This window comes from Dermacentor andersoni, chromosome 2 (genome assembly GCF_023375885.2).
Source record: "Dermacentor andersoni chromosome 2, qqDerAnde1_hic_scaffold, whole genome shotgun sequence".
Lineage (NCBI taxonomy): Eukaryota > Metazoa > Arthropoda > Arachnida > Ixodida > Ixodidae > Dermacentor > Dermacentor andersoni.
In genome coordinates this window covers 231282395-231298535 of record NC_092815.1, presented here as the reverse complement: position 1 = coordinate 231298535, position 16141 = coordinate 231282395, and the positions used below count along the sequence as shown (strand labels likewise).

The following is a 16141-nucleotide window of genomic DNA, read 5'->3' as shown; positions in this document are numbered from 1 at the left end:
ATTTGCAGGTGAAAGTTTGAATTGGTTGGCACAGGACAGGGGTAATTGGAGATCGCAGGAATAGGTCTTCGTCCTGCAGTGGACATAGATAGGCTGATGATGATGACATTTGCACAAAATCGTTTGAGAGTCCCTTTAACAGCAAGCACCTAACTAAACCCTTCTTATATGTGTGGTTTCTGAAGCAAAAATATTGCTTCTTTTCCATCTTTGTGTGCACTGCATTTTTTATTCACATTTACAATCTATTCCCACTAATGTGTTAGTGACTTATACCCTCACACAAGTTCGACCAGACAAGTTATTCTGACATTTCCGCATGCATTTCTGCTCTTGTAAGAATAAACAGGGGAAAATGAACTGGACAAAGTTCAGAGTTATCTCTTTTTAACATTCATAGCTTTTTATGGCACTTGGATTGCTCCAAGAACAAAGAAATAAAGCAAGCAGTGTTTTGAAACAAATTGAGCCCATAACTGAGATGCATGCCCTTTGCAGGTGCAGTTTCGGTGGCAGAAGCTGCCTACAGACACCCTGGACCCAGAGTTTGTTGAGCGAAGAAGAGCCAGCCTCGAGGTATGTGGCTTGTACTTCAGTTTGCACTTCTAAAGGATTTCTGTCACACATTTTTGAAATTGTGGATACTCTGACGCATGCTTGTTGGACGTAAACAGACAACACCTGGCAAGTGTGTTAAAGCTTAGAAACACTTTTAAGATGTTTGATACTAAAAGTGGGCATGACCTAGTGTCATTTGCATTATCATGACACACACACATCTGCCAACTGTGCCAATATATTGAAGCACTTGAAAAGACTTGGGTAAAGAGGAGAAATTGCACCCTGATATAGTGAAGCATTTGCAGAGTCTTGGGTTGATTTTGGGCAATGGCTAAACAGAGACTTATGAATAATTTTGACAACTCCCCTCTACAGCGTTGCTGTCTTTGATGTATGAGTTGCTCAGATAGCTACTCATCTGGGATTTTATTGATTTTTCATAATTGTAAGCACCTCTTCCAAATTTACCCTACTAGCTCTTGTGCAGTCAATGTTGATGACCTTTAGAGTGTAGTTTATAGCTGTCTTTGATGTCTGTACAGAAATTGTGTGATATGCTTACTGTCATGGCCACCCATGCGCAGACTTTCCTGCGACGGGTGGCAGGCCATCTCGAGCTGTCGGCTGATCGGCTGTTTGGCGAGTTCCTGCGACATGAGGCCAGCTGGCGAGATGACCACAGCACGGGTGGCTTTCTGCACCGAGCAGACAGCATGCTGCGCATCTTCAATGCTTCCCTGCGGCTTAGAAACCCCGACAAGTGAGCATTGTGGCTTTATTGTCCTTGCCTCGCATGGCCGTGATCTCAAGTCTCACGCTGTGAATGGTTCGACATTCTGCTACACAGACTTCACATGCTCTGGGTACTGCTCCTAAAGCATACCTTGGTTTCAGAAAGTAAAAACCAAGGTGGAGTGAAACAGAAATCAAAGATCCCAACATGTTAAATGAGCATCAGGCACAAATAGTTACGAAAGAGAGAGATAAAACATCTTTATTGAAAGGTCTCTGCTGGGTTCGAAGAGGGAGCAGAGAGGCGGGGAGGCAAGTCCTGTAAAGCTGCCCTTTCCGTCAGACACAGGCCGGGCCTTGAACCGTAGCGGCATCCTCCGCTGCACTAAAAATTCAAGAAATTGAACAGTAAACTCAAGGTGCAGGTTATATGCAAATTTCACCTTGAGGTGCGGCTTAACGCCAGCGCAGCGCACGCTGCTGTGAAGTCACATTTCAAGGCAAGATACTCTGCCATTCAAAGTTTCTTGATCTCCTAGAGAACCCCACCCTCTCCCCACCCCTGTGTGTTAAAGCTTCCTTCTCTTCATTGTTACTCATTCTCCTCCTCTGTACAGGCCGCTATTTCACATTTAGTGGTTGGCGAATAGTGCATGCAGTGTCAGCAAACTCTATTCCCACGGCGCCATCTCAGTCTGCACAAAGCACTTTGCAATATGGCGAAGGGACAAATCACTGTTGGGATTTTCAGCTTGCCCACATTTGCTCCGATGCCAGTGCCCATGCGAGGGCAGCTCCATGTACGCTGCCTGCCTCCGTCGTGGGAATGCTAGCTGTGAAGGGATTCAATTCACGTCACATGTCACATGACTGATTCATCCGCGATCACGTCCATCGTGGGAATCCAGGTTTAACAGCACCGCCGAAGAAAGGGGCTGGAAAAGTGTTGCTGGTCATAGATATGACGGGGACAAGTGCATCTGCGAGTTGAAACTGTTTTTTGCAAAGATTTGGCTGTTGTTGTATGCAGTTATTTCCATTTATTATATCTGTGGATTTTATTTTGTTTTCAGACTGTTGTATTGGGGGTGTGGGTTATACATGAAAAAATATGGTAGGCATTCTCGACAGGAGCTGATGTGGGTTTAACACGTTCGCTGTACCCTTAGTGCCGCCAAGAGTGATGCTGCCGCTACTTGAGTTGCCACTTCAGTCTCCATTGGAGTCTGGAGCGCGCATGATGACCAGCCAAATGCGATTTTATCTGGTGAAGGTCAATTTCATAATCAAAATAATGAAAGTTAGGTCCCATTGAAATGTATGGCCACTGGCCAGGGCCTTTGGTCAGGATTGAATTAACCGAAAAATCAAATTGACTAGAGTTGAATAACTGAAATCTACTGTATCTTAAAGTGAGTTAATATGTACCTCCTTCTGACAGTTGTTACTTTCTTTGTGCAGAGAATTTGAGGAGGTGAAGAGGTACAGCACGGAGCTCAAGACGAACCTGACCAACTTCTTAAGGTCACGAGCTGTGAGTACTCTGTTTGTCTGTATTTGTCCAATTTTACTAGTTGATGTAGGTAAGGAAACACTTCTATACAAAGTATGGCGGCCATAGTCGTATTGACATAGTACAGCTATGTCTCATTATAGTGAATACAAATCACTAATTTGGTCATCTCGAACACTTTCGGTGTCTTGCTCTGCATTGTAGGTAATGTGTGGGTTGTTAATGTTGAGCACCAACTCGTCAAACCGTGACCGAAAATGTACTTGCAATGGATCTGGTTTGGCCTCATTTCGGTTACTGAGTGAATTATACAGGGTCGCCCAACTATCATGCACCAAGGCATAAAAGAAAGAGCAATTGTGTTACTCAAAGAAAACCTAGTGCATATTGTTTCCATCCAGTACAGCGGAGTAGCCACCAGTAATTCTTTCATTCCTGAAATTTAATTTGACAATTGCACTTAATTACCTAATTCGAGAAGTACTGTTCTAATTATCAATGGGCCAATGAGGCATTTGTCGGCACCCCCAGGCACCCCAAATGACATCTAACTGCTGTGTTTTCAGCAATGTACTAATTGCGTCCAATTTTTTTCCGCCTGGCAAACAAACCTCACGAAATATGGGAAATGCCACGTGACTGTGCTCCCACCCGCATCATAAAGCAGCGCCCTCAAATAAGCTGATTGAAAGCAACTGCATCGCCTTGCACAAACCCGAAGAGACGGCACATCGCCTTGATAGTGGTACGGACGGTGCACCAACAGCAAGTTTCGCGGCTTTGCAGCTATTCCTTCCTCTCTACGTCACACTTATTATCCGTCTCTTAAGGCTGACCGATCACATTGGTAACAAAAGCCCCTTGATAACGCGGCCAAAGAGCCCTCTGACAACGCACGAAATGTGAAAAGCAATGTAATAAGTACAGCATGTTTCAAAATCCCAGCTTTGCTTGCACAGCAGTGACAGAGTGCGCGCAAAGCTATATTTCACGCCAGAAACTTGCTTCAGACCAAAGCCAAATTAAAGTGACTGTTTTAGTTTTCATGAGAGTGCATACATGCTGCAAAAACAGGTTCATGGCATAAAATAAAAGTGAAATAAATAGACAGGGAAGCGACCCATGTGTTGAGAAAAGGCGAAACGGATGTGTTCAAGAAAGTAAATAACCACTTCCAAATGAGCCGAAAAGGTGATCAGGATGCCTGCACAAGAAAGATACATCATATGTCAGTGTGTCCTTATTATCTATAAATTTGTAAGCGCCGTTGAACACCAGCTGCGGCCTAGAGGACATGTTCCAATAGGTCTCCTTTTGCAGCTACCCAATACTGAGTCCACTTTATCACATCTTCAATGGCTTTCTTAATGAGCAACGCTCGAATTGTACGGCAGACATCCCTTATCCTTGTCTTGAGCTAATCTGACGTCCCTCTCGATCATGTAAGCACGATCTTGCACATAACTCCAAAGAAAGAAATCAGGTGGAGAGAGGTAAGGTGACCTAGCCGGCCAATTCACAGGCCCGTGATTCTAATCTATTGCACATGAAAAGTCGCATCCAGCCAGTTTCGTGCTTGGCTGCTACTGTGTGCTGGTGCTCCATCTTGCTTACACCAAAAAAGTGGAAGACATAACAGCAGTATTTCGCTGATAAACCCATTCACCACTCCTTCAAAGATTTCATCCGCATAACACTGTCCAGTCACTGTGATCGAAGAAGATGGGACTGATTATAGCACAGGCATAAATTCCGCACCCCATATTGAATGACCACTGGTACTGGTGCCGATTGTACGTTACCGAGTGTGCATTCTAGTCACTCCAATAGTGTGCATTATGCAAATTTACCTGGGCGTTTCTTTGAAAATTGGCTTCATCTGTGCACATGATGTTGCTCAAAAAGTCTGGTGACTCATCGGCTTTTGTGAGGACCCAATTCAAGAAATATAGCCAATTCTACAGGTCCCTTTCTTCCAAGCATTGGTGCTGGTTAAGGTGGCATGGGTGAAAGGCCGCCGTTTAGAATTCTCCAAACTGATAACTTCGAAATTGGTACCTGGGAAGTCACTTCCGGCACACTAGCATGAGGGTTGGAGGCCATAAATGCTGGAACATCCGTGCGTAGGCTAGGACTCAAAGATGGAGTCCTAGGCCGCTGTTTCTTGAAGCTGCTGGTTTGTCTCAGGTTCTCATCATTTCGTATGATAGTCGATACATTTGGTCTACAGCCACACTTCCATGACTGACATATATTTGTGGCCTCCCTTGTGTTGTCATTTGCAGCTCCCAAGGCAAGGATCATTTTTACCTTGTAGAAAAAAAAGAAGCTCATTAGAGAAAGACATGGCGACTGGGATGAAACAAAATGCACCTTTGAACATTTGCACCGACATTGTCAATTTGCTTTTGTGGTGATAGGTTCTGTGGGAAAAAAAGAAAGAACCATCCGTGCACTTTTTCTACGCTAACAGCTATCACAGCTTGTTTTCAACTAACACCAAGCGCGACATGTTACTGTGGCCTAGGTGCGGCAGATAAGGCACTAGCTCGATCGTGATGTTTTACAGTGAAGCTGTATATGTCTAGCCGATTCGTCCGCCTGACTGTCATCTGTATGCCAAAACCTCCTATGGGGAACCAGTGCTGGCCAGGAGGTGCTACGACAGTTTTAGTGTGCAACTAAAATAGGCTGACACCATCCGGCAGGGAGGCTATGAAGATGGCAACACATGTTTAACGATAGCAGACGTGCGTCTGTATCAATGTTTGCTTAGCCTGATGCGCCCAGGCAAGTTCTGTCCGTGGCCATGCGCATTACAATGAGCGCATGTGCTGCTACGTCCTAGCACGTCGATTCTCTGTCATGTGAGGAGCCATGAAAAGTGTGTCTCGAGATGATCGGCGAAATTGCCGACACGAAATCATACTGTGTGCTACTGAAAACTATGTCCACCGCTCACTAGGATGTGTGTTACGGCACTGCTGCTGGCACACAAAGCTTCAGCACTGGTTGCCCATACGGCGCAGCCCCATGCGAATGCATGAAAATAAAAAGCGAGAGCGAGGCACATCTTTGGCTGCGCCGGTAGTGACGTCGTTGCGCTCTGCCACAGCCAAACGGACATGCAGCTGTTTATCTCCGGCTCCGAAATGGGTAGGCCATGCGTCGTACGTACTCTTGAAAAGCAGACAGCTTTCGATCAGCAACACCGTGAGCAGAACCAAGAACGAACTCGTCTACACCGTCCCGATGCTGCAACCCGGGCACGAGAACAGGCTTGTGCAGCCGAGCGCAAGCAGCAACTGCATACCGAGGATCCGGCAGCCTACGAAGCCGTCGTTTAATAAACCGTCGGAATTAACCCAGTGGTAAACATTGGGACCGCATGTTTCAACTTCACTGGTTAACCATCTGCACGGAGTGCTTGGGCATTGATTTTCTTTATTTATTTCCTTCATTTCGTTCTGGCTAACTGGGAAGGAGCCTGTTCGAGGGTGCTGCTTTATGATGCAGGTGAGAGTGCAGTCACGTAGTATTCCCCATGTTTCGCAGAGTTCCTTTATCAGCCGAAAAGAAAATTATTGCAATTAGTACTTCGCTGAAAATACCACAGTTAGACGTCCCTTGGCTGTGCCTACAAATGCCTCACCGACACTTTGATAATTATGATAGTACGTCCCGAATTAGATAATTAATTAAAATTACCTAATTAAATTTCAGTAACAAAAAGATTACTGGCAGCTACTCCACTGTACTGGAAACAATATGCACAAGGTTTTCTTCGAGTAACCCATGGCTTTTCTTTCAATCTTGGTGCATGATAGTTAATTGGGACACTCTGTATATATTTGACCTCTGCATGCAAGTGATGATGTTTTCATCTCTAATAAGCTTAAATTATTAGAAGTGTTTTCCTTAATGAGTCGTTAGCTTTGCTTATTGGAAAAGAAGCGATACTGAGACATTTATTGTTCACGTGCATTTCACACACCATTGATAAGACTCTGCCGAAGGGGTCAGTAAAGTCTACAGGTTTCTTTTCAGGGTGAAAAAAGCATGCAAAGCATTTTGAAGTGAGGTGAACATACAGCAACATATTCATGCTCTAGGTATAAGCTATCCATACCTTTAGGAATAATTGTTAATTGGCTACCTCCTTCTCTTTAAAAGTATAATAAACTTTGTCCTGTGTATATATTTAGGTATATTGTATATGTGTATGGTGTTTACAGCAGAAATTAAAAATAAATGTTGAAGTGAGAAAATACGGATGAGGCAGCCGCAGCTAGTGCTTCTAATGTGCTTGTCCTCCTATCGTCAGCATTTGCAGAAATGAAGCGAAAGTATAAATTAAAATCCATGCACGTCTGCACCAACAAAGATGCAGTAAGCTGTTAGCCACAATAAAATTTTAAGTGACAACGTCAAAGGTCAAAAGTAACCTCAAATGATGTAGGTGACAAAACTCTGGCAATGACATGTTAGGTGGTTCGGCGTAGGCTTCGTCATTGCCAGGGAGGGGGGGGGCTCGGGCCCCAGAGGCCCCCCGTAGTCGGCGCCTGTGCTGTATGTTGTACGTGCAATTCCAGAGAATGTATGCACTGTTCGTTTCCCTTTAGTAGGTGCTTGTAGCCTCTGCCTTACAAATGTACGGTATGAGCCATAGATGATGATAGTTTTCTGTTGATGTTACGCTACGTAGAAATCCCGGGATCCTAGCCATAGACAACTTCGCTGTAAAACAGGATGTAAAGAATCATGCAGCACCTGTTTTGTTTCTTCCATGGTGTGCGAGAGTGGTTCTGATATTAACGTACGGCAAACATACGTCCGGCAGACAATGTCGCCTTGTGTACTTCGGTGTTCATGAAGACAGTCTTTTCAATCATGACGGCATGAGACTGACTGTTAAAAGAGCCGTGAACATAAGGAGCACCACCATATTTGGGAAATTTATGAGCAGCCCACTGCTCTGTCGATTGAGACACATTCCATAAGTCAAACGGCATGTACTGCATGTCGATTGCCGGCCCATCCATTTGAAGCTCATTAACTTGCAAGCAAGGTTTCTTAGCAGAGCCACACACTGCAGGTTCTATGCACACCTTTTTTCTTGGAGGTCTTTCCCGTTCTGGCACCTTCGACAGGTACTTGGGAGCATTGAATGGTCGGTACTGCGTCCGGTGAAAGCGAGGTGAAAACATGATATCTGCACTGCCTTTCCATCGATAACGTGAAGATAGTCTCGAAATACATACTTTTCTTCAAACTGTAACTCGCACATAGTTCCAGGTGTTTATCATCATGGTAAATGTTCCGATTCCAAACGCAGTGCCTTTCGTCGTCCTCGGGGACATTACACAACTTCGGCGCATCCTTCACACCGGTATACCCACTTCTGCAACCGGGAATGAAGCAGTAGTTCTTGCGATGAGGCTTCGTCATGTCACCTCATCGATCAGATAAAATTCTGCACACAAAATAACTAATGTGTTCACAAAACACAGAGCAACACAAATATGTGGACGAAGGCCAATGCACAAGTGTGGCGATGGCATGGCAGGCCGCAGGTGAAAGACTCCATAGCGCCGCCTCGCAGCCGCAAAGATTTTCCGGTTTTTCTGCTTCACGTGCACGCATTGCCCATGCCTAGGCCCACTACCCCTACTCTAGTACACTATAGTAAAACAGATAGGTGAAGATGCTTATCGCAATAGGTTTGGGGGCGATAGCTGTGAATGCGACGACCCGGGCGGAGATTTGCTGTTACTGGAATAAAAAACTGCGCGCACCATCGTTTTCACATGAGACGAGGGGCTACATACCGTTCTCGACTGCACGCACCTCGTGCCTTCTTTTGTTCACATGGGATCTAGCAGCTGGAAAATGTATACGATCACAGTCTGCAGCAGGGAACGGCAGCACATTTTGGTTATCACCTATTAAAAGCGTGCGCTAAGCTTCCGATGGCAGCACGTGCTGTGAAACAGATAGGCGAAGATGCTTATCGCTATATGATTGGCGGTGATAGCTGTGAATGCCGCGTGCGGCGACCCCGGAGAAGATTTTCTGGTACCAAAATGAGAAACTAAGTGCACGCCAGCGTTTTCACGTGGGACAGGTGGGCCAGTATTGCAGTGAATATACTTTTCTTGATTGCGTGCGCCTCGCGTATTTTCTTGTTTACACAGGATCTAGCAGCCGGAGAACCTAGCATAGGATTGGAGCTTGGTAATGTACTGAACATTGGTGCCAAAAAACGGTGTTTTCCAGGAACGTATGAACCCATAAAAAATTTGCGTAACTATTGAGTAATTCTTTGTGTTCTCGATTTCGAACATTGGCGCTGGGAAAACGTACATAATGGGAATGTATCAACGACGTTCTACTGTATTCTTTTGAAAAATAATATATACTCAGCTAAGGCAACTTCAAATGGCACATTCTAGATGCACATGTGTATTTTGCTTAGCAGTTTAGCTGGCTGGCTTGCAGCAGGGCGTTTTTATTTTTTGGGCGCAAGAACACGTGATTGTTAGCATACTTGTTCCCCTCTACACAATGCCTTCAAGACAATGTAGGTATTCTGTAAATAACTAAATAAATAACAAAAGAAGTACTGTGTGCCCTTGCATGGTGAACCAGCTCACGAGTGGCATGCCTGTGTTGTCATCTGCAGCGCCTAGTGGATGCAACGCTGGATTTCCATACATTGCACCAACAGTACGGGCAGGTGCTCAGTGAGCTGAGCCATCGGGACGGGCCCGGATATCGAGGGGACAGACTTCAAGCAGCCGGTCAGTTCATGGACCGGCTCTCCCAGGCTGCACTGCCCTTCCTCGAGGAGCAGGAGGAGGCAGCTGACCGCCTCAAGGAGTACCTGGCCTACGCAGACGCGCTCTTGTACGCACATCTGGTCTTGCCTTGCCAAAGGGGAGATGTAGCGATGCAAATGGGACCGGATTGTCTGTCGGGCCTGAAAGTGCGTTCCGCATCTTGGCATACACCGCTGCTTTGCTGTGTTTGCTGGATAGCCAAGAAAGTGCCATTCCAATTCTTACATAAATGGCCAAGACAGCTTGGGAAGAGACCACTTCATAGTGTTGGCTTCTTTGCTATTCTAGCCAATGAGACGACTCAGACAAGTGGTTACAGTGAATAGCTGCAGGACAAAGTGTAGCCATGTGAGCGCCATCTGGCAAACTTGTGTCGAAGGCCTATAAAGAAAAAGCGTCAAAATTTAAGCGTAAGGGTTGTTTAGATGAGAAACCATGGGGATCCACAGGTTTTCAAAAACGATGTGCACGAGTTGTCAAACTGCAGAATTCTGTAATCAGTACTCTGTTACGGCACAGACAATGCAGCACCTTAGCAAAACATAAAATGTGACTGATGTGGGCCGCTTTAATTTGGCAGGTTTCTGAAAAAAAAATAAATTGCAGTAACCTTTTGGCTTGCCTTAGCATAATTAATTTTACAACAAGGAGCAAACGCTGGCAAGGCCCGTTCACATCCCAGTGCACAAAAAAGAAGTTGTCTTGGATGTCTTGGAAGAATATGCTACTTGTCCAGTTCCATCGGATTCTTAGAAGAAAACTTATTGACACCCCTTGCCACCAACGCAGCAGGTGGCTAATAAGTTTAGTTCTCACTCAACTCTGCACCACCCGTCTCTCACGTTTTAGTTGGTAGTTTCTGTATCACGTAGTACAGTAAAACCTCATTAAACCGTATCTGGTTAAACAGTAGTTTCGTTTTAAAAGTAGTAAATTCAGATCCCCGACTCAGCGGCCATTGAACATAATGTGTTTTGTATCCGTATAAACCGTACCAGCTTATTGCGTACGTATTGGTTAACACGTAGTGTTTCCACTTTTCGTCGCGCAAACACGGCGGTGCGTCATCTCCAACGGGTGGCCCGGCAGAGCAACAAGCCTCAGAGATCGGAACGGCCTCCAAGCACCCCGTGCGTTTGTGTGTGAAGCCACATCCATAGAGTTTCATACAAGAAACTCTATGGCCACATCAACATCATTGCGGCGGTGTGCCAGAGAGCGTTTTAGCGTCGCGCAAGCGAGGACGTGCGTCATGGTGAAGCTCGGATAAAGAAGACGCTGGGTGCTCAGCATAGAAGAAAAATCAGACATAGTTCGTGCTATCGAACGTGACATGAGGAAGTCAGCGCTGGCCCGCGACAGGGATCTGCTGTTGAGTACAGTGTATGGTATTTCGATTGCGAAGAAGTTGCTCGGCAGCGCTGCTGCGACCGCGAAGAGATGTCTGCTACGAGGTTCAACTTTTCGCCATCGTTGCCTCTGTGGTGTGTGACTGGGGTCTGGTTCAGCGGGATCCAGAACAGGCAGGTCAAGGCAGAGAGTACTGGCGGAACAATCGATGAGAGCAGAATGTGCGGAGAGGAAGTCTAAGCCGAGGATGATGTCGTGGGGACAGTGGGCGATTACTGTGAATAGCACGATAGTGGAGCGATCGACGAAGGAAACGCGGTTGGTACACATACCAATTACGGGGGCTGTTCAATAACAGGCATCGTGGCTGGCGTGATTATTTTCTTGAGCCGGTTACGAAGGTCAGCTCTCATTACCGACAAAGCGCCCCAGTGTCTATAAGAGCAGATACAGAAACACCGTCGACTTGCACGTCAAGAAGGTTCAGATGAGTGGGCAACGTCAGTAGAGGATTTGGCGGCGTAGGGAGCAATGCAGCGTCACCTCGAGGCGCTGCATCGTCTAGTTTTCCGGCTGGGAGCGGCGTCCGAAGGGAGTCGACAAAAAGGAGCGACAGTGCTGGGGAGAGCGAGATTTTCGTCATTGGGGTGAAGGCAAACGAACATATGGGCGGTACGGCGCAGGAGAATCGGCGGCATTATCGGAGCGTGCGGCATAGGGACGAGAAGGGCCACCTGAGGGGCGAGAGTAGGCAGTATAAGTATACCAGGTCAGGGAACTCCTGCGACTGCGACAGTGCCCAATTCGACGGCAGTGAAGACAAATGGGCTTGTCGTCAGCAGTGCGCCATTCAGATGAGTCGCGGAAACGTGGTGGGTAACAAGATGCGGGACGGGGCGGAGTCGAAGAAGCCGGGTGGGTATCAGGGCGATGGGCCGAGCAGATGGTGTGAAGACCCATGTTTGCAAATTCCTGGTGGACAACTGCCTGGATCAGGGAAACCGTGACTGCAGGTGCGTTGGAGGAGCTGGAGTCGAAGGAAGCTGTATAGGCAGTCTTGATCTCATGCCGGACGATCCTGGTAGCATCGCCAGTGTTGTTGGGAAGGTGTCGCTGGGATGTTGGGCAGACGGGCAAACTGCTGGTCGATACGTCGGCTTTTAGTGAGTTCTAGGCGGCGGCACTCTTTTAGAACTGCATCCACCATCGCCACGTTGTTGAAAACGAGCAAGTTGAAGGCGTCATCGGCAATGCCTTTGAGGATGTGGGAAACCTTGTCGGACTCAGTCATGTGTGCGTCAACTTTGCGGCACACAGCCAAGACATCCTGAATGTACGTGACATAGGGCTCCTTTGACGTCTGCTCCTGGCTGGATAACGCCTTCTGCGCGGCAAGTTGGTGACCGTATGGGTTGCCGAAGAAGTCTCGGAGCTTTTGCTTAAGCGAATCCCAACTGGTGAGCTCATCTTCGTGCGTCCGAAACCAAACTCGAGCTGTGCCACCGAGGTAAGACTACGTTGGCGAGCATGATAGTATGGTCCCACCGGTTATCGCGGCTGACGTGTTCGTAGAGGCTGATCCAGTCCTCGACGTCTTCCCCATCTTTGCCCGAGAATACGCCAGGATCACGGGGAGCAGGGAGAGTGATGTAGGTCGTCAAAGTGGCAGCAGGTGTCGGATGCGGCTGAGTCGAGTTGTCATCGCCGGGAACCATGAAGGAAGGCTTGACGTACCATCCACTGCGAAGCTCCGTGATGAGGTACAGGGAACGTCCACCTCTACCAGATATGTTACGTAGGAAGACGCAGACGAAAAGCTATATACAAGTATATTTACAAGGGAATACGCCGCACTTGGCCAAGAGGCAACAGCCCGCGCTAGCCTCCAATCATCGTCTTCTCACTGCTTGCCTCTTCGTCATTGCAAATACTGTTCTGTAGCAATATACTATTTGCAAACCGTAACAGGGTTTTAATTGCAATCACTCTGCATTAGGACGACCAGACTTGTCGTCCAGGTTACTGGCCACTTCATCCACATTGCGGATCCATGACAGCTCGTCGTCACATCCACTTCCGGCTGTCTGCCACTATCACAAGCATTACGTTGAAGCACTGCTTTTCAGCGTCTGTTGTTTTGACAACCACGCTGTGTGCATCTGTTTTCTCAACTGTTCTGCTCATCAGCATGTCGAAGTTTATCTGCCCATCAGTGAGGAAGCGTGCACACATCTCTCACAACACTCTTTATTCTCCTCTTTCCACTGCCTCGATGCCTCGAGCTGATGATGATGATGTCTCTTCTAACGGTGACACCACCTCTCAGCCTTGCGGTTGCTGTCTCCGCCACACAGTCCTTACATGTCTCCTTCCTCCCGTAGAATGTGAACCCGTCGTGGGCATGTCCAGTCGGAGTTCATAATACACTTTCAGCTGGTCAGCATGGGCTATCCCGCAACAGCGCCCTGTCGTGGGATCTATCAGTAGGAAGTCGTTAACACTAACATTCTTTGCAATCCTATGAGGACCTGAATGTCTTGGTGTGAGCTTCGATGAGATGCCCGTTGCTGCATTACTTTAAGTATGACTATTCACGAGAATGAGGTAGCCTGGTTTCAGGGTAACTGGCCTCCTGTGGTAGTCATAATATGCCTTTTGTTTTGCGTGAGCGGCAATTTTTTGTCTGTTCAAAGGCCTGGGCAAGGTACTGGCGAATTTCTTCGGAGAAGGCATAGGAGGCTGCAGCAGGCGGTTCAAAGTTGTCCTTGGTGCCAAGCGGTTCCCATGGATAGCACAGCTCTCGACCTTAACACGGGAAGGTAGGCGTATACCCTGTCATGACACTCTCTGCAATGCGAAGAGCAAAGGCAATTTTGGCGATGTGAGAGTCCCACTCCCTTTGGTTTGTGAAGTAGGCCCGGAGGCATTCCTTAACTTTATCATTATGGAATTCTACCATCTGTCCAGCGGGGCAGCAAGGCACGGCATGGCATTTTATGTCCCATTTATTTAGGAGGCCCATCCAAAGTGTACTGACAAATGGATACCGATTTTCGCTGGAAATTCGACAATGTTTTGGCTGGTAGTGGCTCTTTGAGGAAACAATTCAATGAACTTTGTGAATTTGTCAACCACTGCCAGCAGGTACTGGTGGTGCCATGATGCGAGTGGTAACTGCCCAGTGACATCTACACACCATCAGTGCAGTGGTCTACTGGCTGATGATAAGGCCTGATGGCTTTTGGCAATTTGCCTTGGAGCGCTGGCAAACTTTGCAGCATGTGACATATTTTGAGACATCTGCTCACTGCAATGTCTTGAAAAGCCTACATATTCACTAGGGTGGCGGTCATATGCCAGTTTCAGCACCAGAGTCCGCAAGTGCTGTTACAGTTTCCTTTTAGATGGCTGTTCATTGCATGGCGCCACTTGTGCCACCCTGTGAAGGTAGAGAAAATAAACGACATGGGATCAGTTGCAAGCACGGTCCCCAGTGTATGGTCATGCTGCAGTACATGTCGTCTGTTTCTGTTGATTGGGTGTAACCGTTGACAGGCACCTCAGAGTCGGTTCGCCTCTCGGAACTGCTCGGCTACACTCGTAACAGGTGGTGACGAGGGAAAAAGCATTCAAGCTTCTTCAAGTGCGTCGTCCTTCCACCCCCGCTTCTACGCACCTGCGTTCGTCTATTGAATTCAATGCAACAAAACTTCATCATGCCAATGTTCGGCAACGTCAAAGCATTCGATGAAGGAGACAGAGATGCATGGCCCTGCTACGTTGAACACCTTGAAGCTTTCTTCATTGCCAATGGCAATGCAGCAGAAAAAAAGGCGTCAGTCTTCCTTAGTTGCTATGGGCAGAAGACGTATGCCCTCTTGCGGGATCTCGTTAAACTTGCCCAGTCGCAAGCAATGCCTTGCAAGAAATTCTTTCCAGTCTGGGTGACCACTACTGCCCCAAGCCATCTGTTGTTGCTCAGCATTTTAGTTTCAACATGCATGTTTGCGCGGAGGTCGAGTCCATCAGTAACTTCCTGGCGTCACTCAAAAGTCTGTTGGAACATTGCAACTTTAGAACTGAGCTTGGCAATATGCTGAGGGACCGTTTTGTGTGCGGCATAAACAACACAGCTGTGCAGATAAGGCTGCTCGAGAAAGCAGACCTTACATATGAAGACGCCGTGAAAACTGCACTTGCCATGGAAGCTGTGAAGAAAGATGCCCGCAGGATAGCCAGTACCAGCAGAAGTTTGCTAGCTACACATAAGGTTGTAGCGTCAAAGGGCTGTGTTTCATGGTGCCGCTGCACATCAGCTGCACACATCAGCACTACATGCAACTACTGCCAGAAGCAGAGACACATTGCTCGAGTGTGCAACTCGAAGAGAAAACACGCTTCATAGTGGAAGGGCAAGTCTACAAAACTACACAGTTTCGCACCTCCAGCCAAAGGCAAGAGTTTGTGAAACTCTTGCCTGTGCTTCGAGTTATTGACAAATTAGACTTTGCCCTACTATCTGCTAGCCGCCTGGTTAGCTCAGATGGTAAAGCGGCTGCCCCAGAAAGGCGGTGGTCCCGGGTTCGAGTCCCAGACCAGGACGAATTTTTCGTCAACTGCGAGTCTTTTCTTTCGAGGAACCCGTATGGGTTTCCTTTGTAGCAATCCTCCTCTTTCACGACGCGACGGCGCATGCGCCCTGCCCTAGCGGATTAGTCTTTAAACGTTTTGGAAGGGACGTGCGCTGTTGTAAACGCTCGTGCCATGTACCGCGTTGAAACTCTACTGGTAGCTCGACGTAGGTGCGGTGCCGAAAATGCGTGTAAGACTGCAACTCCACTTTGAAACAGAAAAGGGCCCGGGCTTGGTCTGGACTGCACCGTGAACCACATAGTTGCCACCTTACATTGATGGCGGTCAAATTTATCGATAAACCCCTGCGTTACACTTGGGCGACACTTCAAAAACACCTTGCTGACGCAGTCTTCTTGCAGCGTCGGCCACCTGTTACTGGCGGTGGCAGCGCGTGCCTGACTTCATGTACTGTTTTAAGGCGTGGTAACATTGGATCGATACGAGACCGACAAGACGCTGACGATTGGCCGACTATCCAGCACTGTGTCACTAGACCATTTGATCGTAATAG

At 47.4% G+C, this 16141-nt stretch overlaps 1 protein-coding gene across 3 annotated transcripts in view; it reads left to right on the top strand.

The window, feature by feature from the left end:
* The window catches only part of LOC126539959 (sorting nexin-4-like), a 77070-nt gene that overhangs the window by 8328 nt on the left and 52601 nt on the right, over window positions 1–16141 (top strand). For all 3 annotated transcript variants that reach the window (XM_055075747.2, XM_050186785.3, XM_050186786.1), the window contains 4 exons: window positions 499–576; window positions 1146–1321; window positions 2755–2827; window positions 9489–9712. In XM_055075747.2, the coding sequence (XP_054931722.1) occupies window positions 499–576; window positions 1146–1321; window positions 2755–2827; window positions 9489–9712 (551 nt within the window). The remainder of the gene's footprint in view (window positions 1–498; window positions 577–1145; window positions 1322–2754; window positions 2828–9488; window positions 9713–16141) is intronic.